The following is a 22,719-nucleotide window of genomic DNA, read 5'->3' as shown; positions in this document are numbered from 1 at the left end:
AAGTTCGAAGTGCGCCGCCTACTCTGCTTGTTCTTGAGCTATGATCGATCGGAAAGGGAAAACCCTTTGCAAGGACGACTAGTCATCCGATAATTGTGATAAAATGATAGAATGACGACAGTTTCATTATAGAATAGTCTCTCCATTAATTGGCCTGAACGGTCCTCGGGCTCTCTCCGTTAATTTAATTTCAAAGCTAGGCTCCACCGTGAGGAGGTGTGGAAGAAAAATATGCAGCCTACGTACATAATTTGGTAAAAGAAAACGGGGTTCGCAGCCCTGGAAACTTTATGTACGCCTCTTCATTAACATGATATTCGAGTTCTTTTCTATTTTTGAATTTTCCGGACCAAGATAGCTTGTCCCATCATTAGGACTATTGTATTATATTATATATTATGCTCTCAAATTAATTAGAGAAGAAATTAAACAGTTTCGTCCACGCATCAATCAGTTTGTCAATCAGCTAGTAAGCATGCTGAGTATCAGCTTGTAAAAAGTCGAACACTTATCTATTGAGTGTTGGACACGGAGATCGTCTCTGTCGAAATTATAGCTTTTTATTTTATCGTCTCTGTCCGAACTGAAGGTCGGAGAGGAGATTAATTAATTGCTAATGGAGCAACTCTCAGCTCCGAAAATCATATAATTAAGAAATAAAATTTAGCGCAATCACTTTACTTCTTTTATAGTATGTATGGTTTTAAAAAATATTTTGATCAAGTTACGAGACGTCAAATCAAACCTCCCGATCATTGAATCTTTACTGTTAGGCCTTTTTTCTTTCACTTTTTGAAAGATTCAATGATCGAGAGCCCCCAGCTGGATCTCCCATGACTTGAAAGGAAAAACATATAAGCTATGGTCTGTCATCCCCAGGACGGAGTCACACTTATCTCTGAAGATGCAGTTGCCTCCTGGATTTTTATGATTTTTCCCCAAATATATAAATTTTGGGATTTCACTCTACGAAAAAAATGTCATGTCATAATTTTGTTCCATTAAAAAATATATATCATATGCTCCATGAAAAATTTTATCATCACCTCGCATCACATGCCATCACAATCATTCACACGTGGGATCCATGTAGGGTCCACGCGTAGTAGACGGCTGAGATCTCGGTGTCGCATGACCCAATATCATATTAGCAGTACCGATGCTATATATATATATATATATACGTGTGTGTGTGTGTCAACTCATGATTTTACAGCTGCATTAAGCCAAAAAAATAATAATAAACAAAACAATCTCACCTCCGCGGCTGCTCCCATGCCCCGGGAAGCCCTGTTACCTTCCCTTTCCCCTTTCCTACTGGTATGCCCTTCTTCTACGGACATACATAGGTTTCCCTCGAAATTTTTTATAAAAAAAAAATGACAGAATTGTTAACTACAACCAAATATATATGATTGAAGTTTTGAAAAATTGTAAGGTGCAATTACTTTTTAATACGATCACTTTTTTAAACTCTTAAATTACAATAAAATTAAATATTGAATGATTCAAAAATTAATTGTACCACGCAATAATTACTCCAGGAGCATTATAATAGCCCGTTTAGTTTTACAATTCTTTTTTAACTACACTCCATTTATCTTCAATTCAACAATACAATTATTACTTTTACATTTTTTCTTGAATTTTTAATACTAAATTCTTTCAAATACTTATTACTTTTTTCACAATTCAACAACACAATCATTATTTTCTCTCAGCTATTTATTACTTTTTTCGTAATTCAACAACACAATCATTATTTTCTCTCAACTATTCGTTACTTTTTTACACTTTTTCTCATAATTTAACAATACAATCATTACAAACTAACTAAAACTAAAACTCACCTCTGATTCTACCAAAAAAAAATCTAACGAAAAGAGAATAATATTCTTGATGTTTTAGGTCTCATATATTGGCTAGGATGGGCAGATCAATCAGAAGTTCAAGATAAGGCGCAGGGTTCAATGGGTAAACAAAACAAAAAACAAAAAAATTGAAAACAATAATCAAAATTAAAAAAAAAAATTAACGCGACGAGCAATTGAGAATTGATTCGTGGATATGTAAGGTCTTATAAGGGCATAATCTATCACCCACTGATGGCAACAGTTGTTGGCCTAATTAAGTGTGAGTGATCTACTTAGGATAGATATTCTAGCAATTGAATTAATTACTTCTCGTTCAATCTCTTTAGTTTTACTTTTTCCGGATCAAACAATTGATTATGCTTTTAAGCAGGTTCGTGATGTTCTTACCAAAATTAGAAGGTGAAAAGAAATTCTGATCGCCCACCTTAATTACCCTATCTACCATTCTTTGTCATCTGCCCTTCTTTAGCTATCCTTCCATTTTAACTTCTAAGATGACTAATTATTGATTGATTTTTATAGTTTTCAGTATACAGCACTGTCATGAATGTGACTAACTATCGATTGGCCATGGAATAGGTGCCCATAATAATATCGTAACAACTTCCATTTTTCGGTGAATTGCTTTGGTATTTGCCTCCTTGGCTTATGCGCTTTTGAAAACTTCTTTTATTTTCCCTTTTTGCATGGGGCCTAGTAGGGTAAAAAGGAGAACGAATGACGATAAGTGAAGCGACTTAATGCAGTGACACGTGCATTCAATTGTCGAAAAAAAAGAGAGCTGTTTTGATTCTTAATTATCAATCTATCAGGTACTTAGCTTGAATGGATCAAACAAATTCTTTTATCGTTTTATGCATGTTTGACTACACATTCATATGGACTAGTTATAATAACTCATACAAATAATGAAGTATCGATACCATCAAACCGGGACAAATGAAATGTTGAGTTGAACAGTACTGCCTGGTCTAGTAATTAGGATTTCTACTTATAGTGTACTCGAAATATTTTCCAAATTTTTCTTAAGTTAAACAACTTAGAGAAGAAAAGACAATGTGGAACAACGATAAATAACAATAGAAGTTCTCCTTAGTCCCATTGATCAGGATCGCATGGTTCATGAACAATGTTAAATCATTTTCATGTCGTTATAATTACAACTTAATAAAATAAAATAATAGACTTAGCCCAAAAAAAAAAAAGAACTTATAAAAATTATAACGGCGGATGCGAGATACGTGAAAGACACAGGTGGAGGGATTCTCATTTTGAATAGTGTACTTGTGATCACGGGACTAGCTAAGTCGTACTCTCTCTTATGGCTTGTACTGGTCATTCTTAGGTTCATCTCTGTAATAGTGTGATCATCCTATGAAATAAGTCCGACAAATTACAGCTCAAACATCTATAGAGAAGAGAATTGTTGTACGAACTGATGAGACACATCATAATTTCTCATTCTCGTTGGAGTCGTGACGTTCTTGGGTCTCCTCCAATCATGCGACATTCATGAGTTGTTGCTTAGTATCTCACGGACATCCTATACCCAATATTGTGTTCTTTGATTTTTGCATTCATTTTGGTACACCATTTATAAAAGTTAAAATTTAAAATTAATAAGAAAAACCTACTTTTCTGTGTTAATTAAACTTTATGTAACCTTCAAGAACTCCAAATTAAAATCATGAAATCATGATTGAAATTGATCTTTCAATATAATGAATCGGATCCCGAAACATCCCACACAACTTCTTTTGATAATCTGCCAAGGGAACCAACAGAGAAGACATGACCAGAAGATAGTAATAAAATTAATAAGAGTGTAATCTATCCATCATCGCGTTGGGCAGTGTACAGCATACGCCTTCGATCGGTTAGTTTCGGCCTATTTCTGGTCATTATATTTTGATTAAGAGTAATGCTAGAGCCGCAGAGTTTGAAACAACTGATTTAGACACAAATGGCAAGTTTATAAATGAATAAGAACGAAGGGGTAATTCTTATTAGACAAGAGTGGAGTCCACGGACGTCAGAGACAAAGAGCATTTTTTTTTCCTTTGAGTGAACTATTAAAAATGATGCTCCCATGATCCACTCCTGCACCAACAGTAATTCAAATTATTTTCACGAGAGCTTTCCCTTCGTTCATGGAGAAGCGTGCCACGTAAGTTCTTTTTCCCCGACGAAGTGCAGCCACATAAACTATTTATCTTATTAAATTTATCTTCTCTACTATTAAGTCATCTTTTGACTCTTGGATTCATCGGGGTATTCTCTCATTTATTCTTCCACAATTTATTTGACTTACACATAATTATGGCACCGTCCCGTATGGCCACACCATTATCATTTCTAGATTAACTTATAATTATGTTGAATTTCCTATTATATAGATAGACACTCGCACAACTTGTGGACTACACGGCTAATTTGAAAAACCATATTTTATGATCTCCATCATCAATAGTATTTTAAGTCGTCATTTCATTGCATTTTAAAAATATATTTCACAAAAAATTAATTAAAATGTATAAATGCAATCATCTGCCTAAGCGCGAGTAAGAAAGCCAGTAAGAATGTGGTCTTTTCACCTTGGTCTGGTGGGTACTGCGTAGTGTACAATGTACAGCTTCAGTATACTTCGTTAATCGATAGACTAGCTGCCCCTCTGCGTTAGACTCTGTTCCATTAGTAGATTATCCTCTTCTACCGAAAAAAACAGGGAAAGGATTCTTTTAATAAATTAACTAGGAAGAAAAATGAATTTTTCAACGTCGTTTCACTTGCCCCCACCTCACGTCACTTCCTTTTAAAGCTCTGGGCTGTTTAACCATTCTTTAAAAGTTACTGCCACTTTTTCTTCGGGGTTAATGATCCAAAAATCACAAGACAAATTTACGTCGGGGTTAATGATCCAAAATATCACAAGACAAATTTACGTCGGGTGAATTTCACGAAGCACAACTTGTATCGAGCCTAATTTGCACAGCTTGGCTCCAATTTTGAGGGTGTCTCTCCTTACAACTTCGGGTTGCTAGTCAATGCCGGCTTGATTCGCACTTCCTTATACCAGGGCTTAGACTAGAAGAGATCTGCAACTATCTAATGATCAAAATTACACCAAACCAAGAAACATTAATTGAACTTCCATCATTGCTTGGAGTGGTTCTTCGGCCTAGTATGAGGCCCATAGAAGAAATAGCCACAACTATTCAAAGCATCTACCAAAAATTTTTGCCCCCCAACTGCTAACCCCCATCCTCATAACTGTCGGATCAACGTTTCATATTGCAGACACAAGAAAATGAAAAACAAAGTCGATGAAACCGCTGAAAAAAGCTGAGGCGTTATCCTCTTAGGAGGATAAGTCTTCCCTATTCTTGCTCCTTATTTCAGATGAAAAACAAAATGTGGATATACGTATCCTCTATGCCTGGAGCAGCATCCTGTCCTCCGCAGTCATAGTGTAGCAATTAGTATCAATGTTGTAAAAAGCAAGGGCCAGGGTAGCACGTACATGAAAACTACTGAAGCGACAATACCGGAGTAGCAGTACCCAAAAATGAAATACATATGTTATCCATACAGAAGCAAGTGTATCATGAAGCACTATTCAGAGTTGAGAAATTTCAGATCAGCATGATAGGAGCAACAAGATTCATCAGCTGCTGTTTTTTGAAAAGAAGAAACAAATATACATATATTACGGTTCCAAACTACATTTGATGGTATAGATTTTCACACAGTGTGAAGGCTGAGAACACCATAAGCAAAATCCCCACTTTGACGAAGGGGCCAAAGGTGGGGTATTTGCAGCTCCAAAATTTGCGGCTATATTGCTACTTCAAATGCCAAACATCACCGGTTATTTTCTTTGATCGGCACAGCAGAGCACAGACAACTTATGCTCCATTGTGGCTCAATGATCTGCATTTATGCCAAATATGCGAACCTTGTGCATGTTTGGGAACTTTGCCACCACCAGAACGAACACTGCCAGGGTATTAAAGAAGAGCATCGGATTTCTGTAATCTGTCGTGTGTGAGGCTATCAAGTACCTGCAAGATCAAAGAAGCCCTTGATGATAATGGTATTGTGACATCAATTATAACTCCAAAAAAAAAAATGGTAAAATAGACACTGATTTTTAAAGTCCTCCACATATCCAAAAGAGATGAGAGGAACTGGCATCATTAAATCAAAAACTGAACGATACTGCTGTCCCAGAACTATTCAGAGTAGACTACCAAACCTTGACCTGCCGCTGGATATAGAAGTCGTAAGTAGTTTAGAATTCTCTCCAATCACTTTCGTTTTCGTTTTCCTTTTTTCTTTTATGTGCATTAACAGGCACTAATCAAGCTTACAAACAGGAACCTGTTGCCTAATACTTTACAAAGAAGACGATGAGGACACCCTTTCACCAGAAGAGGAAACGAATGAAAGAAGAAATTGGTAGAGCCAGGAAGAACGTTGAATGCGTTATATCTAGTAACAAATAAGAGTTGCTCTGTCATACTTACAACACCACAGGTACAACAGTCAAGAACTTCCTATTCCGAGTGAGTTGCTGGCCATTATCTATCTGCTCCCACCAAGTCAAACGATTGTAAATCCCTTGATCATCAGAAAAAGGAGTTCCCTTCTTCCAGTGAAAGCAGTGATATGTAACCTGACAGAAGATGCGACAGCAATGAACATGCCAGGCGATTCACTCTCTTGTTATTATAAGATAGCACAACAAATTTAGATACTACAATAACTTGTCGATACCAACTGGCTACAACTTCCACAGCAGCACTGGCAAATGAAAAAGATGTACTCACATGGTAACTATAAATTGTCTAACATATACATTAGGATTAGGTAGACCTAACGTCTTTTGAGGAGAGGGGGAAAAATGAAAGAAAGAAAGAAAGAAGAATCAACCAAGTAATCACCTCCACGAAAACTAGTCGGTCAATAATATCTTTTTACATCATAGACAGATTTCCTTTAATGAAATTTTATACCATTTTCTACAGTCCACATAGTTTTCTGTAGACAAAAAAACAGTATAGCTTGAACATGAAAAGATATAGTCCAACACCATCAGCCATATCATAGCTAGTTTAGAAACATCCCTACATACTAGTTCATCGACCATGATATGAGGAGGCAAAGCAAAGCAAAATGCAGGAATTCAGCAAAGACATGAAAAGGGAAACTTTACAATCGGACTCAACTTGATATCACATGTTCGGATGATTCAAAGAGGGCTGAAAAACCCTTAGGAAACAAAATTCTAAAAGGATAAACTAGACTAGCCGTGAAGGTGTTAATTACTCTGAGCGAATGCAAACATCCTGATAATTGTAGTTCATAACCTCTAAAACTAAAACAAAGACATTGTCTGCATGCATAAGCCTCAGATGCCACCACAAGCAAAATCTGCTTCCGGCGAGGACAATATTCCGCCAGACCAACAATCTTTCGGCAATCGACAACACAAAACAAGTTCAGAAAAGCATTATGCATACAGATGCAAAATCCCACGCATAATCAATCAGAATATCCTTTTTTGCTGAATAATCAGAATATCCTGCACCATCTGACTAATTGATGAAACGCTAAAAAACACACAGAGCAAAACCCTAATAACTCCGAAAGCCTGCTAATCAGACGATTAATCGATCAAGAAAGGGGGAGAGAGGCGTACGGCGAAATGGGCGATATGTACGATTGTCCAGGCCATGCCGGGGGAGCAACCGAAGACTGAGAGGATCAAGAGCCAGGAGAAGAAGAGAATGAGGATATAGGTGGTCCACACGCCCGGGTACGTGAACCACTCGGTGTTCCGGTTCAGATCCGTCGGCGGCGTCGCCTTGACGTACATCCTGTCCTCCTCCGCGTCTGAAACTATCTGAGATAGGATTCCCCCCACAGATTAGCAACCAATCAACAAATCAATCGGGAACGCAAAGCGAGCTTGAGCTTGAGCTGTGGGATCTCAGGGTTTCTCCTCCTTGTTCTCTGCGTTCGTCTGTCTCTGCTGCAATCAGCTTTATGGGTATCAGAGGAAAGGGATGATCCGTTGGATGTCCAGTTGAGGGGAGATGAGAGAGACAGAGGGACGAGGATGTCGAAGGAGGAAGGAGAAGAGGAGGAGGAATCGTCCCGTGTCAGATAAGGATAGACCGGTACGGTTTAGTTGGTCAACGGCCGGTTTAAAGTTCAGTTATTCCGATCTAGTCACCGACGTAACAAAAATTCCGGTAATTTCTGTTTTATCATTTCTTCTTCTTCTTCTTCTTCTTCTTCTTCTTCTTTTGGGTATATAGATTTATTTAATTTTAGGATTGGGAAGAGGGAATTAATTATCAAGCGAAAATGAAATAGCAGTAGAAGAAGAAAACGTTTCTTCCCTTCTTTATGCAGAGGAATCTCTGTTTATTGTAATTCGTATATTAATCCCGTTCCATAGCACGACGTGCCATCGAACAGACTCCAAGAACAGCAGCATGGAGAATAGGAAAGTGCTAGATGAATCTGTACAGGAATCTATAAACACATCCAATTCAATTGGATACAGATTTACATTCGAAAACAAAGAGCACACGGGAGGCAATGACAGTTACTCTTTCACCTCTTGAGCACAATATCGAGGCTTTGAAGCACCGAAGCCAACAAACACCCAAAGAAACTCCAATAACAGCATTTTTACTGCTACCAATTCTCCCTCACTATCTTTGACATCTCAAGGATGAACTTCCCTTCCTTGTACTTCTGCGTTTCCTCGTATGCCCTCTCGTACTTCCAGCCCAAGACCTCGTTACAATCGCTGCAGTAAACGTCAGCAACTGTGTGAAGGCCTGTCATGAGCTGCCTGTCCTCCTTTGGCCCGACCATTACGTTCATTGCATGGGAGAATAGGAAAGCCCGACCATTCCTCCCCTATCATTCATTGTACAAATAAGCAAATTTCTGGAAACAACACGTATCATCCCCAAGACGATTCATTAATAGATGCATACAATTCACAGCAAAATGACCCAACCGGAACACAAAGATTCTGGGTACAATAAGGAAACATCGCATGAAAAGAACACAAATTTACAAACATTATTAAGTTCCTGATTCAAATGTTCATGATTGATTATTAAGTCCCCATAAGAGAATGCATACCACTAAAAAAAATTTCACTTCAACCCGAGATTCATGGATCATGGTTAAATCATGCTTCCTCTAGTTGAGTTCTCAGTTTCATAGTCATGTGCAACTTCCTTTTAGCTAATCTCAAAACGAATGCACAACCACCATTGAAGGAAAATGGCAGACAAGGGTTCACCTGAAACGATTTAGATATGACATCATCGTGGAGAGCAACATTGTTACGGCAGTTGCAACAACTATACAACCTCGGCCCGACCAACTCTGCCATATGCGAGTGAAGGAAACCACCAAAGGAGTTTCTCACAACCCCTTAGATCAAGATCCTTCAAAAAAAGAATGATACAGCAAATTTCATTCAAGGAAAGCTTCGTCGAACCACCTTATGTGCTCAATCACAAACTAGCAAGGCTAAGTGACTGCAATCACCATTGGGTCTTGTATGACTCAATCACCGACTCACCCCCGCTGCTGCCACTGTCTGCAGCCAAAGGCCGACTTAGGTTGCCGTGGCATGAAGATAAAATCAGGCTAAAGTTCCTTGCCATGTTTCACTTTCCCCATTTCGTGGCTTATCGAATAGATCCCTTATCTTTTGCAAATAAACAAACTTAATGCCGAAATTGACTTGATTAAGCCGAACAATCTTTCACAAAGCAACCGATTGTTTACAAAAAGAAAGAGCCAGCTCATAAGTTTCAGGTTGGAGGTCCATAGTGCCCAAAAACATCACACTGACGATTCAACGGTAACAACGGAAGGAATGCAGCAAGCAATCAGAGAAAAGGACCATAAATTCAACGCCGGCCGAGCAATCAATCAATATGGGGGAGCTGGAAATGTTTACCTTAGGGGTGGGTCGGTGCGCGCCGGCCACGATGATCGAGTCGAGAGGATCGAACGGCCCCGCACACCGCGGAGCTAGGGGATGCAAGGGGGGAGGGCGTTTTCTAGGGTTCTTCTGAGAGTACTGTATTGGGGCGTCGGAGCTGATAATCAATGGCGAATATGAGATCATAAGGCGACAAATTGGGATTGATTGAGGACGACGGGGACGGGATGGGACCGTCCTCTCCCTATAAATGTCGACGAAATTACAGATCGGCCATGCGGCTTGCTCCATTTTTTGTTGTTATTTTTTACGAGTGATGATGACGTCTGAGGCAGCGCGAGCTCGAGTTGCCGACATCTGGAAATAATCAGCGACGTACGTACCCGTTTGCATCATCGCTGTCAGTCCCCGGAGGAAAATCGAACAAACATTCGAATTAATTTAATTATCTTGGGAGAGACTACATAGGATGTTACTTATAAAATGATAAAATCTCTCGATTAGTGCTTCAAGTGGTTGTTTGACGCATAATTTATTTTAGTGACTTACCCATCGCGTGTCACATCAAAATTTATGTCAATTTAGGATGGAGAAATTACGATATGCCAGATTTGATGGGCAATTACGATATAAAATCATACGCTAGATTTAAGATGAAAAATTCTACTTTCATACACTGAACGGCTCATGAGGTTTCTAGGGCCGTAAAACCAATGTGCGGTTCATTGCCGCCACTGCCGGGACTTCCAATTCCGACTAAATGACGGCACCGGTCGAGGCGACTTTAAGCCAACAATTCCATATTTGACCCCAATGAGGCCAAATCTTGTTTTAGGAGGCATCTTTAAGCCAACAAGCCGTTCGCTCTGGGTGTCACGAACCCAGCCGTGCTTGGGCTCAACGGAGCTGGATTCAACTCCAGCAAGCCCTAATGTACTCGAACGGCTTGTTGTTTATCTTTTTAAGTAAAATACTTATTGTATTTATAATATATTATTCTAATTATAATAGCAATGGCATTTTTTATATTTTGATAATATGTTTTTCTCCATTCACTATATTTTTATTACCTCCAGCCAAACAATCAAAATTTTCTCCGCATTATAATTCCTTATCCATTCATATCTCATATTTATTACATTTCCAGTAAAATCCATTATAGTCAACCACAGATCAGGTTATGATTAATTTTCATTATTGGTAAATAAATTGCTTAAATTTTTTTAAGGAAAAATGATACGGTGATATGGGCATATTCAATATTTACATTTTTCGAGTTCATACTTAGGATTGTTGCTTACGGCTTCAGGATGGTCAGTTGTGGCTTCAATATGATCATCGATGACCTTATCGAGTTTAAGCGATTTAATAATTTACTGTATAGTTATTGCGTCATCGCAGAAATACAATCAAGAATCAGTTATTGAGGAGTTGTAGTTTTATGTATGTATGCCAATACAATTTGAAACTAATATTTGAGATTTAGTTAATTATTCAAATTTTTCGAAGAGATAGAAGGTATCTTCACTTTAAAAGCTGAAACTTAAAGTGCATTTGGATTGAGAATTGAATTGAGTTGAGTTTTGATTTTAATTGGTTTGTAATGATTGTATTGTTGAATTATGAGAAAAAGTGTGAAAAAGTAATAAATAATTGAGAAAAAATAATGATTAAGTAATGATTGTGTTGTTGAATTCTAAAAAAGTAATGAATAGTTGAGAGAATTTAATATTAAAAATTAAATTAAATGGTTAAAAATATTTAAAAAATAAAAAATATATAATGATTGTGATGTTGAATTGAAGATAAGTGGAGTTGAGTTGAGTTGAGTTGAACATTGTTTATAAAACAAACACACCTTCATCCGAACATTAGGTCATTCAATTTCAGTTGTACATTCAATTAAAAAAAAGTTTAATGCGTGTTAAACTACTTGCTTCACGAATCTACCAATAGGATTGGTTTTCATCTTCCACATCAATTATTTCAATTACATTCCATATTTACCATTTCTAATAGCGATTACTGAATTTTGATTCTCCTCACAATTCTATCCCCGAGCATATTTGCGGACCTTATAATTCAAACTTAAGGTATGCTTCACTATTTAGCATTTCAAAGTATCTTATCAGCGTGCCACCTTGGAGAGAGCATCTATTTTTTCAATTACAAAATAAGTTTATAGACCTTATATAAGAGATTAAAAGTTCAATAAAGAATATTAGAAATTCTACCGATGAGAATCATTTCTTAGACGAGAGGAGGGAATATAGTATAATATACATACCCTTTCTTGAGGATCAGCTATTTTGTTACACGCTTTACCATGGATACTTTTTTATTAAACATTAATAAAGCAGGAACCCAAATGTGCACATAGTAGTAAATCGGGCTTAGGTTTGTAGATGCATAGACTAATAATGCATGGCAAGTGGGCAGTGGGCTCGCCCTTGTGCAAAACTCACATATATAGCTGGCGGATGCACAGGATCAATAATGCGACCGACCGGCAAAAGAAAACATTGTCATGATTTGTATGCAGATGTACATCCATATCATATATATATATATATATATATAACTTTACTATTTTTGGAGTACGTTTGGCAGACTACGATTTTGATTTCCTATTCTCGTGACTTTCATTCGTTTTTATTTATTTATTATTATATTTTTTAATAAATTAATTTTACTTATAATATATTTATTTGACTTTCAATGAATAAACGAACGAAAATAATAAGTGTATTCACATTATTATTTCGTTTTATTCGACTTTTTATGAATTGTGCTTTAAATTATATCCGAATTGGATATGTATTTTTTCTTCACAAAATATACCAATCATTATGCATGATGCTATTATCATGCAACCAATTGTATAAGTATGCGACAGCCCAATATTTTTTTAATATGTATAATTTTTACCATTTTACGACTATATATAGGCCTCACAACCGCCTATACTTCATTCTTTCATGTTTTGTTATTTTTTCTTTATCCATTGCCATTACTATTTTTTCCTGGCAACACGATTTTCTTTCACGGGCCATGAATAACGCTGTTCCTTTTACAGAGAGATTTATGGAAGAATCTCTATGAGTTTGAAACAAACTACGATCATATATAGCAAGAAAGTCATGCAGCTCAAAGAACTATTACGGTATGTCAATATCAAATGAGTAAAGTAAGTATTTTTTATATAAAATATATTCACTATTTCAATGAATATATATCAATTATATGAATTTCTATATAAATTTTGATGATCTGTAATTACTTAATAATAATCAAAAAATATTATTTATATTTATATTTTACGATTTATAATTAGCGGGTATTGATGATCGTGCATAGCAAGGGCCACCTCCCTACTATATTATTTGTGTCGGTTTTGTTCAATTGAATTGTTGGACTCACGTGGTCCAATCAAACCCTAGATCTTCCTTTTCCACATTCCGATGCCTATTGCTATCCTTTTCTTAGGAAATATCAAAAGAGAAAGCACTCTCTGCTTCCCCTTTTCCTTTCGCATAGATTCTCATATTTCCTCCCCAATATATATATCGAACACATAACTCAAGAAATTATTATATTTAAAATATATTGAAAGGCCATATTTATTCATCAGAAAATGAAAAAGCGAAATTAACAGTTGATCCGAGCGAAGATGAATGAAATAAATTCCGAGAATATTAATTATATATAGTACATATTTTACATGGAATGTAAGACCATCTTTGGGGTTCACGGCTCTATATAAATGGATGATAGCTTATAAATTGCGCACAATATTGGAATAAACCGCGAACAATTATTACTTGTTCTTTGCTGGAAAGAATAACATTTATGACATCACCAAAATTTCCTAAAAATAAAATGGTCGGACCACATCAACCCCAACAGTAACTATAAATCCATGAACAAATAATTATCAATAACAGAGTTGGAAAGAAAGAACAAAGAGGGAGAGATGGAATTATTACTTTTATCAAAATACGCCTCTGACCGTTGCAAAAGTGGCAAATCCAATGGCAACCGCGGATGAGACCGGGAAGCTCTGCACCGTCAAAGAAATAGAAAAAGAAGAAGAAGAGGACCCCTGGGGGATGCTCCCGAAGACGGTCGGGTAAGACGGGGATATGTCGGACAATGCAGAGGGCCCTGGAGCGTAAGTTGAAGAGGAGACGTTGCCGACGGAGATGCGGAGTTTCTGCTTCTTCTCGCAGCGGCCGGAGACGCTGCTGGTGAAGAAGAAGGTGCCGAGGGAGGTGATGTTGAAGAGGGAGTTGCCGTCGTTCATGGTGAGGATCGGATCCTTGAGGTTGCAGGTGTTGTAGGACTGCTCGGTCACTTGGATCACCGAGTCCTCGCTCGGCGGGTAAAGAAACACTGCCCAATCAATTGAATCAATCAATCAATCAAGCAAGCAATCAGCCACTCCGATTAGATCTCGAGTATATCCTAAATAGTATTCTAATCCACGACTGACGTGAAACAGATGCACTTTCTCGGATAGTTAATTATTCGGTCAGTCAGCAATTATTCGAAAGCTATAGTCGAAATGGATGGAATCGAACCCAAAACATGATGGGACGACTACTTACGGAGGGTGTCACCGATGTTGAAGGTGTGATATTTAGACCACTTTTCGTAGACTTGTCCGTTGTCAGCGGAGGGAATGCCCCAAGCGTCTAAATCTCCAACCTTGTACTCCCGACAGGAAACCTGCGGGGATTGCACCAAAATGAGAGACAACAGAAGGCCACACAGCAAATGGAAATTGTGACTGCTTTGCCTTCTTCTTGGAATGGGATTGGCCATCTCTCTTTCTATCTCTCTCTAGAGGATCGGACTTTCTCTCTCTAAATTCAATCGACGGGCAAGAGATTGAAGGGGCAGCTTTTATTGGGTCGGTGCCTGACAGCTCTTAGTTGGTTTTACTTAAATGCCCCCCGGCCGCTGATTCTGCCGCTGAGATGGATCGGAGTCGGAGGCAGAGGCGGCAGCTCAAGTTGACTGCATTAGAAGGTCAACTATTGCTCAACGGGGGATTCTAATCTCGAGATCTTATAGTTAATCGCAAGCTATTTTAACATAAGTACGTGAAGGAAAAGGCTAGTAGTGTCGACTAGAGAAAATAGCCGATGGTCATTCAATTATATGAGTCGCTTTTATCCTACAATTTAGAAATAAAGAATTGACATATCATTACGAGATAAGATCATAAAATCTCATAATTTTCTAGGTTATATATTTCAGTATAATGGACGGGATATATGTAGGACTCATGAGTAGGTTGCTCTAGGCGTTTTGCTTAAATAGTTCTCCACCTGATCTGAAACCACATGCGGTTTTGTAGAATTGTGTTATTGAGCACCTCACTTTTCGCTAGCAATAATTTGGTTCAAAATTTGCTTCCGATAGCGTGAGTTTCCAAACATCCTACGATCTTGTTTTCAGATCTACTTGAGAGAGTTAATCACGTAATGAGATTGCATAAGGTTACATTCCATGTCTCGAGAGTGTTAGGACAAACTAAGATTGGGCAAAGCCTTCCCGTACGGTTTGCTCACAAAGATAGATCTGAATTACTAAGAAGTGAATGACATAGAGAAAAGATCTTTTCCAGAAAAAAAAAAAAACATATATAAAAGGTTTTGGAGTTTGGGTGAAGAGGCTTCTATAATAAATTAATTAAGTTGGTGTCAGGTCAGGGGTATGGTCAAGATGGATACAGCTACATGTGGAAACAATTTGTGATGCATCATTTTCATGTTCATGTCATCATGTGGAGAAGACATAGCACACTTCGTCTGCTCCCTCACATGGGAATTAGTTGGGGACATCTTGCACAAATGCATTGTTCTGCTTGGAAAGGAATGCAATTGTTTCTCCCTTGAAACTAGATTAATTAGACCATGAGGGTTAATAACAGGAAAAAAAAAACACTAATTTTTCACATTTTAATAATTTTAGCATGATTTTTTTCTTTAACTAATTAAATCACAAACTACCATTTGATAACAATGTTAGCACATCATCAATATTTCGGTTAATTTTAATCGAAATTACTGATGTGCACATGACGATGCCACGTGACTCACGATGATTAGCTGAGTGGGTCCCATATTTAAAAAAAATTAATTTTTTTTTAAAAAGAAATATAAAAGATAGCTAACCGACAATGTGGAGGAAGGGAATTAGCCGGCGATGGGGGCCTCGACGCCAGCCATCACCGCTAATGAGGAGGTGGGGACTAGCGTCGAGGCCCTCACCAGTCAAAATCGAGAAACCCTCAACTTATGTCTCCGACAACACTAATTTTGTGTTGGGGGAGGGAGGTGTTGGGAGTCGGCGTCGAGCCCTCCACCGGTCGGAATCGAAAAACCTTTAACTTATATGTCGCCGGCGACCCCAATTCAAGGGATGGGGGGCGGCATTGAGGCCCCCCCCCCCCCTCACTGTCAGCAAGAAAATTTTTCGTGCTAAAATCGTTAAAATGTGAAAAGTTTGAGATTTTTTTGGTTATGGGTAATTACGCCAAATATCTCATGGTATCACACATTTGTCAAATCTACCTAATGTTTAAAAATTATTTAGAAAGACTCATGATTTACATTTGACTCCAAATCTATCATTGCGTTAATTTATCCATCAATATTTAATAGTGTTGCTGACGTGGAATATAAGTGCACTCATTTTTGCCATTGTAGTTCTTTGCTATTGATAAATTTGAGAAAAAAATTAAAATCATAAGAAAGATTTGAGAAAAAATGAAAATCATAAGATATGTTTGAAACATATTTACGTTTTATTGATGGATAAATTGACAGCATAATAGATTTAGAACAATATGTAAATTATAGGCATTTTCGGGTAATTTTTAAAGTAGATAGATTCAAGAAACGAGTGATACCATGAGATATCTGGCGTAATAACCCATTTTGATTATTAACCCTTATTATGACTAATTTTTACAATGGAAAACTATTAAATTTTATCAGTCGTATTATTATTATTATTATTATTTAAGAGGAAAAGGGTAACTAAAATGTGATTTTTGTACGATGATTGGAATAATGTGCATATATCTTTCTCGGTGAATTACACAAAGTCGTAGCTCAGAAGAGAAAAGCATAAAATAAAAGCAAAGAAATTAAGCTAAACGAAAGCGAGGTATGAAAGCCCCAACGAGATTGCTAAATACTAGCAATTTTTTTTTAAAAAAAAGAATAACTTGAAGGGTAACTTTTAAATTTTCTAAATACCTTATAAAATATTTATGTTTTATAACAACCAGTAATTAAAACTGCAATTATAAATATCCATGATCAAATATTATATTTTTTCTCGATCACTTTCCCACTCTCTCCCGTTTCTCTTTTTCTCTCTCTCCCTAACCCTTGGTCCACATCTCTCTATTTCTTCCATCATTTTTTATTAATATTCAAAACATTAATTAGTTTGTAATTAATTTGTACTACATCTATTGTAATATTTTTCATTTATTTAAACTGATATTGTAAAATTAAATTTAATTATTTTAAGTCATCTAAATTCAGTTGGTAGAGTCGGTTCCCATCTAATTATTACCTTTCTAGATTTTATTAGCATTTTCCATAAAAAGAAAAAACAAAAGTATTTATAAGTCGTGGAAACTAAAATAAATCAAGAGTAAAAGGAAGAAAAAAATTGAAATGTTTTTATGTTTGAGTAAGTGTAGGTATTCTATATCCAAAAACTAAATTAAAACAACACATTTGGGGTGAGAGAGGCTCGAACTCTCGACCTCAGGATCACTCTTTAGCTATGAGACCTACGCGCTAGCCAACTGCGCCACCACCCCGTTGATGTCTTCTAATCTTAAATAAGATATGACCTATAACCCAAAGTTGTATTCGCACTTTTAATCCATATCGAATCAAATATATATATCTTGGAGCATATACCAGACTAGTTGAACAAATTTGTTTGGTATATAAATTAGAAGCGCTCTTGTCTTTTTGTCGAGGCTTTTCGAGTTGATTTTGGTTCCTTTTCTATGTGTCCCAAGATATTTGTTTTGCATAACGTTGTATTTGGACATTTTGTTCATATTAAAATGGCTTCACTTTATTATTAGAGGAAGAAAAAGGGGTTTAGAAGAGTGACCATCGGTCGTTCAATTTCGGTCCTTCAAGGTGATGCAACTCAAACGTGAAACACGCAAGAAAAGTTGATTGGGGGTGATAATGGCTCAATTCAACTCCATGATACTTAAGTTGGAAAGACCGATGACGACTTGCCATGTAGGAGAGAAATTACTGAAATAGAAATGCGTACCTTCTATTTATAGTAGAATCCTGCACGTGCTAAAAAACCTTACACATGTAAAGCTTTTACCGTGAAATGGGAACGTTTTATCTCCAACTTGTTCTCTTTTTTTTTTTTTTGAGAAATCCAACTTGAATGTTTCTTCAATTACTCTTTTTCCAAGCGAATGCAATGTAGGCATTAGGTTCGGCAATAATGATATCCCCCAACATCCCAAAACTAGCTGTCACCCCACCAGTAGTTGGAGATGTAAGGATAGATACATAGAATAACTTTTTATTTGATTGATAATCGTACATCATGGTCAAACCTGTATCCTGTCCTATCTTATCACAATTATGCATGGAACAAACTATCATTCGATAATATAATTGATCTTGCCAAACATATGGAACACGCAGAAAGCTTCACAATTTTCAGCTTCATACATACAACTCTTCTAGCCGTCCCATACACTCGACGTGTTTCCCAGTGAATCCTTATGCAAACTATTTCTGTTTCCATAACCAACAATGCCATCTATGAGTACAGAGACTATACAGGAAGTTTTAGCTCGGATTTACAGCAGATTTTGGGATTTACCCTTTCATATAAGACATGCTGTCCAAAATAGCCAGCCTGTCCATACTCCAAGCTTTGGCATCGACGTGATTAAATGCCCGTGGAAGATCAGGTGACATCATATAATTCACAGAGTTGTATCACACATCCCATATATTCTTCAATTTGAATCGGTTTTTCTTATGGGGAAGGTGCTTATTAGTCCTGTCTTAAAACAGAAATCAAGACCGATAGCTGCGAAAGCAAAGACCAGAAGACTCTCAGAAACATTCAGTGCACCATCAAATGCATGTGACATGAAGCTCCCAGGGTTGAGCTCCAAAGGGGATCCCCCGCCTAAAGCACTGAGCCCTACAGATGAGAACATCAGCTATGAATAACTGGAATATCTCAGCGTATCAAACTGGTAGTGCCTTTGGTTGGTTAGTCATTTGTACCTTTAACGAAGGCAAAAGCTGCAGCTGTTCCCGTTTTTAGCTGAAAGTTATCCAAGTCTCGCCTAACTGTGTAGCGAAAGGTAACTCCGAACAGAGCACAGCTAACAAATGCAATCGCCAAATGAAGTATCAGCTGAGAGGTGGAGCTGACTTGAGTAAGGGATATGGGCAACCCAGCTAAGGTGCCTATAATGGCAGAAACAGAAGCAGCTTTTACAGACTCCAATCTCTCTTTGTCCTTGTCAATCTCCCCGTCGTCGCTGGCACTATCTTGGCTTTTTTTCATGTTTGACAGAAATCGTTCTGCTTCCTCGACCATTGCCCTGGCTTCTAGTATTTCCTTCTGGGATTCTGCAATCTATGATTTGTGTAATAGAAGTATCAGTTTGGTGTGTCCAACAGATAATAATGAAAACAAAATCCAAGATTAACAAGATCAACCCGATTCAAAGGTTAGTCATTGCGATCTTCTATCATGAAAGTGATAAGTAGATAAGATCAAAATAGCTACCTTAAAGGGTTTAGGAGCATTCCTCTAGGTGCTAGCTCGTATCAACCATCAACTAATCTCCATTTAAGCATAATAGGAAAGTGACTACTACAATGAAATGTGTACTTCTGTTGCTCTCCAGATCCCTAATCAAGGGTCTGCTTAAATTGTCAAAGATAAACCCTTTTACTTGTGACCAGAATCGAGTTATCAGAGCTCTCCCAGTAGGAGAGTTTGGTTTCCCCTAATCCGGAAATGCCTCCTTCCATATCACGTTTTTACCGACCCAAATTCATCACTTCTTGTAATGATCAGTCCATAAAGCATGGACAAACAGAGCAAATCCCAGAACTGGAAGCATAGTCCGACTCGCACATGCCTCGAAAGAACTGTGCAGTAATTTTTTTTTTTTTTTTGGAGCAAACTCCTTTCTTTTCTTGGTTTTTCACTATCTTGTCGGTTCAAATCTTCAGTACATAATAGCCTTCAACAAAATTAACTGCCTCAATTTCCATCATTCAATATGAATTAGACATCCTCATTGAATGCTAAGCTGAACAGGAATCAAGAACTCATCTCATATAGTCAACAGTAAAAAATCATCAGGAAAGATGACAGGCAAATTGTCACTAGCTGGCAATTGAATCCGACATAGTCTTCTGATCAAAATCATAGATTGGAGCAGCGAAAGGAGAAATGGGAAGGGAAGAGACCTCAGAGGCTCTGCTCTCAAGCTGTTCGACATAACTCCTCAGCTGGCTCGCTTCGGCTTCTTGCCGCTCGATCTCCGCGAGCTCCCTCTTGGCCTTCTCCACCCGCTGGGAAGCCCTGTCCAACCCGTCCAGCAGAGTCCGGTTCTCTTCTCTGCTGAGGAGCTCCTCCACTTGCGCGTCCACCATGCCCGACAGCGCGTCCTTGAGGTTCCCACTTCGGGTTCCGCTCTCCGAGCCGCTGCTGCACCTAACGGTCAGGGCTCGGGGCAGTTGGTGGCAGCCATGGAATGTCCTCGGGAGGCGGATGGGGACCCTGAGGCACGGCGAGGAGACGGTGCTGAAGGCGGGAGTTACTGGCATTGTCACCAATTCTGGGGAAGATGGAAGTTTGGGGCACTTGAGCTTTGCATTTTTCCCCGTCTTATCTTGAGAGAAAATAGAGAAGTGTGTGTACAGAATTAGGCGGGTTTGGCTCGGGGAAACGTTTTCAGTTTTATGCTTTACTTGGAAAAGTGTCCTATTTCATAGAGGCGCCATAAGTAGTAATATTTGGATAAATTGCATATAAAATCGCGTCTTTGTCCATGCGATGGACCTCTGACGACTCAAATCAGTATCACAGTTGCACCTTAGAGCCGAAGGGTTCTAGGTCTAGTGGCAAACGTAGGCTAAGAAGTTGTGCGAGTTCAAAAATGAAAATAACAGTTAGGGACCAAAAAATTGGTTTGATCCGTTGAGCCCCGACTTACCATCCTGTGTCAATGTTAATGCTCCAGATTAGGGTAATTAAATCCTATTGAGTATATTTTCTTATTTATATCTCGTAATATCTCTCATATTATCTCTAAAATATTATGTCAATGTATCACATGACATATTATTTTATCTTTAACCACATATAAAACAAGTACATCTATTTGTTATTTATTATTAAATATTCTACACATATTACAATATCCCGATACAAATATCTCGAGACTCCTATAAGTACCTCTCCAAGTACCCCTAAATTCTAAGTTCAATTACATTTACTTTCCGAGCACACTCTCATTTAAGCAACAGAGAGGAAAATCGAGATTCCCTTCCGTTGTTCCCCTTTTTTGCAGGTCACTCGAGACTTGTAGTCTGCACGTGATTAAGGTCCGAAAATCGAGATACTGACATTGGCGTCGTATGTGGGAAACGGTACGAAAAGTCATCTGCATTGGTTGTTTTCTGCTACATCAGGAAATGATAATTCTTATAACAAGAAGCAAAGCAAACCTCAACTTGGGAATGGGGGTTGCATACCCCTCACGGCAAGTTGCAGGGACCGACAAGGTGGAGTCGCGCAACAGGGTTATCTCGTGACGGTCACGACTTTCATCGCGAAAGATATACAGCACCGTCGCTCCGGGGCTATCACAAGTTAAGTTCCCGCTTTTTAACTTTTACTCTCACGATCGATCAAAAGAAAAATTTTGATATTCGAAATTTAAATCAAGGTTACTTTGTGAATCTTGCCATTAATCCGATCAATTCCTCTCAATCTCATCGCATCATAATTTTTTGACTTTCCTTGACAAAATTCAATCTCTATTAAGAGAAGAAAAAATTTTGTATGATGAAATAAAATATTCAACTTTCCTAATTTCATACTTGGATATTCATCACTTGAATCCTCACACCTAGTTATTAATTGAGCCTAAATTTTCAATATTCATTATGAAAAACATTGTTTATCTCTCGAGGATTAGGAATTTGGAAAATACTTAGCGACCCGGGGGCTGCACCATATTTTCCTCCGACAACGCATCCGTCAACGATGTTGACATCTCATCCTCGAGGATCTTAGACTCTTCGCCATCAACATAAGGGAGACATGATGATTTTGATCATCCCCGCGAAAACAATTACAACCTTGAGTTGATTGTGGATTAGTCCATCCATTATGTAAGAAAAAGAGCCAGCATGATGTATCACGAGTCGACCTCCCACATCGCTTGACGACCCATGCGTCGCTCAAGGACCCCTATTTGAGGCAATCATTCTCATAAATAAAAAAAAACTTTTCATCCAATGCACAGTCTTTCTTATATGTTGAGTATAAGCTCCAGTTTTAATAAGATGCTCGTGTCATGTGACTACTGCCATTGCCGCCCAACTTTTTGAGGACCTAAGCCTCTGGTTTTTACACTAGTAGATTAAGGGGCTTTCGCTTTCTGCACCGAAGGATCCTAATAGGCCTTCACTTTTTACAGCGAAGGGCCTAGCTTTTTATTGCGACGGATTTTTTCACCTCTCGTTGAGGACCACGTTCCTCGCTTTCTACACCAAGGACACAGTGACCTTCGCTTTCTATAGC

At 37.9% G+C, this 22,719-nt stretch overlaps 4 protein-coding genes and 1 non-coding gene across 9 annotated transcripts; all 5 read right to left on the bottom strand.

Moving 5' to 3' along the window:
• Nucleotides 1-5,402: 5,402 nt before the first annotated feature.
• LOC116204634 (uncharacterized protein C119.09c-like) lies at nt 5,403-8,020 on the bottom strand. Its single transcript, XM_031536808.1, has 3 exons — nt 7,576-8,020; nt 6,401-6,549; nt 5,403-5,935 (listed from the first exon to the last, which is right to left on the bottom strand). The coding sequence occupies exons 1-3, from the start codon at nt 7,750-7,752 to the stop codon at nt 5,797-5,799; spliced, it is 465 nt and encodes a 154-aa protein (XP_031392668.1). The 5' UTR covers nt 7,753-8,020; the 3' UTR covers nt 5,403-5,796.
• Nucleotides 8,021-8,260: 240 nt separating this feature from the next.
• LOC116204633 (protein yippee-like At4g27745) lies at nt 8,261-10,164 on the bottom strand. Of its 4 annotated transcripts, XM_031536806.1 has the most exons (4): nt 9,874-10,116; nt 9,456-9,507; nt 9,205-9,352; nt 8,290-8,810 (listed from the first exon to the last, which is right to left on the bottom strand). In XM_031536806.1, exons 3-4 carry the CDS (start codon nt 9,295-9,297, stop codon nt 8,583-8,585), a joined length of 321 nt encoding a protein of 106 aa, XP_031392666.1. In that variant the 5' UTR covers nt 9,298-9,352; nt 9,456-9,507; nt 9,874-10,116; the 3' UTR covers nt 8,290-8,582. The 4 variants fall into 4 exon arrangements, with proteins under 4 accessions (XP_031392664.1, XP_031392666.1, XP_031392665.1 ...); XM_031536805.1 differs by lacking the exon at nt 9,456-9,507 and having other exon boundaries at nt 9,874-10,111; XM_031536804.1 differs by lacking the exons at nt 9,205-9,352; nt 9,456-9,507 and having other exon boundaries at nt 8,261-8,810; nt 9,874-10,164.
• Nucleotides 10,165-13,597: 3,433 nt separating this feature from the next.
• Nucleotides 13,598-14,898, bottom strand: LOC116202598 (early nodulin-like protein 1). Its single transcript, XM_031534200.1, has 2 exons — nt 14,466-14,898; nt 13,598-14,250 (listed from the first exon to the last, which is right to left on the bottom strand). Exons 1-2 carry the CDS (start codon nt 14,680-14,682, stop codon nt 13,850-13,852), a joined length of 618 nt encoding a protein of 205 aa, XP_031390060.1. The 5' UTR covers nt 14,683-14,898; the 3' UTR covers nt 13,598-13,849.
• Nucleotides 14,899-17,622: 2,724 nt separating this feature from the next.
• TRNAM-CAU lies at nt 17,623-17,707 on the bottom strand. The gene is given in 2 exon segments: nt 17,623-17,658; nt 17,670-17,707. It is a non-coding gene; the product is annotated as a tRNA-Met (tRNA).
• An 810-nt stretch (nt 17,708-18,517) lies between these two features.
• On the bottom strand, nt 18,518-20,861 carry LOC116206301. Of its 2 annotated transcripts, none has more exons than XM_031539131.1 (3): nt 20,376-20,858; nt 19,173-19,530; nt 18,518-19,086 (listed from the first exon to the last, which is right to left on the bottom strand). In XM_031539131.1, the coding sequence occupies exons 1-3, from the start codon at nt 20,733-20,735 to the stop codon at nt 18,896-18,898; spliced, it is 909 nt and encodes a 302-aa protein (XP_031394991.1). In that variant the 5' UTR covers nt 20,736-20,858; the 3' UTR covers nt 18,518-18,895. The 2 variants fall into 2 exon arrangements, with proteins under 2 accessions (XP_031394991.1, XP_031394992.1); XM_031539132.1 differs by having other exon boundaries at nt 18,938-19,079; nt 20,376-20,861.
• Nucleotides 20,862-22,719: the final 1,858 nt, after the last annotated feature.

The sequence above is a fragment of the Punica granatum genome, chromosome 4 (assembly GCF_007655135.1).
Source record: "Punica granatum isolate Tunisia-2019 chromosome 4, ASM765513v2, whole genome shotgun sequence".
Taxonomy (NCBI): Eukaryota; Viridiplantae; Streptophyta; class Magnoliopsida; order Myrtales; family Lythraceae; genus Punica; species Punica granatum.
The sequence above is the reverse complement of the archived record's forward strand: the minus strand, read 5'-3'. Positions and strand labels throughout refer to the sequence as shown.

Excerpts from the sequence above, each read along its gene's own strand:
- LOC116204634 (XM_031536808.1), bottom strand. The coding sequence starts at position 7,752 with ATGTACGTCAAGGCGACGCCGCCGACGGATCTGAACCGGAACACCGAG. Across the intron at positions 6,550-7,575 it reads TACATATCGCCCATTTCGCC|GTTACATATCACTGCTTTCA; the intron begins GTACGCCTCTCT and ends ATCTTCTGTCAG. Across the intron at positions 5,936-6,400 it reads ACTGTTGTACCTGTGGTGTT|GTACTTGATAGCCTCACACA; the intron begins GTAAGTATGACA and ends TTGATCTTGCAG.
- LOC116204633 (XM_031536804.1), bottom strand. The coding sequence starts at position 10,149 with ATGGAGCAAGCCGCATGGCCGATCTGTAATTTCGTCGACATTTATAGG. Across the intron at positions 8,811-9,873 it reads CGCACCGACCCACCCCTAAG|GGGAGGAATGGTCGGGCTTT; the intron begins GTAAACATTTCC and ends AATGAATGATAG.
- LOC116202598 (XM_031534200.1), bottom strand. The coding sequence starts at position 14,682 with ATGGCCAATCCCATTCCAAGAAGAAGGCAAAGCAGTCACAATTTCCAT. Across the intron at positions 14,251-14,465 it reads CAACATCGGTGACACCCTCC|TGTTTCTTTACCCGCCGAGC; the intron begins GTAAGTAGTCGT and ends TTGATTGGGCAG.
- LOC116206301 (XM_031539131.1), bottom strand. The coding sequence starts at position 20,735 with ATGCCAGTAACTCCCGCCTTCAGCACCGTCTCCTCGCCGTGCCTCAGG. Across the intron at positions 19,531-20,375 it reads TTGAGAGCAGAGCCTCTGAG|ATTGCAGAATCCCAGAAGGA; the intron begins GTCTCTTCCCTT and ends CACAAATCATAG. Across the intron at positions 19,087-19,172 it reads AGCTTTTGCCTTCGTTAAAG|GGCTCAGTGCTTTAGGCGGG; the intron begins GTACAAATGACT and ends TCTCATCTGTAG.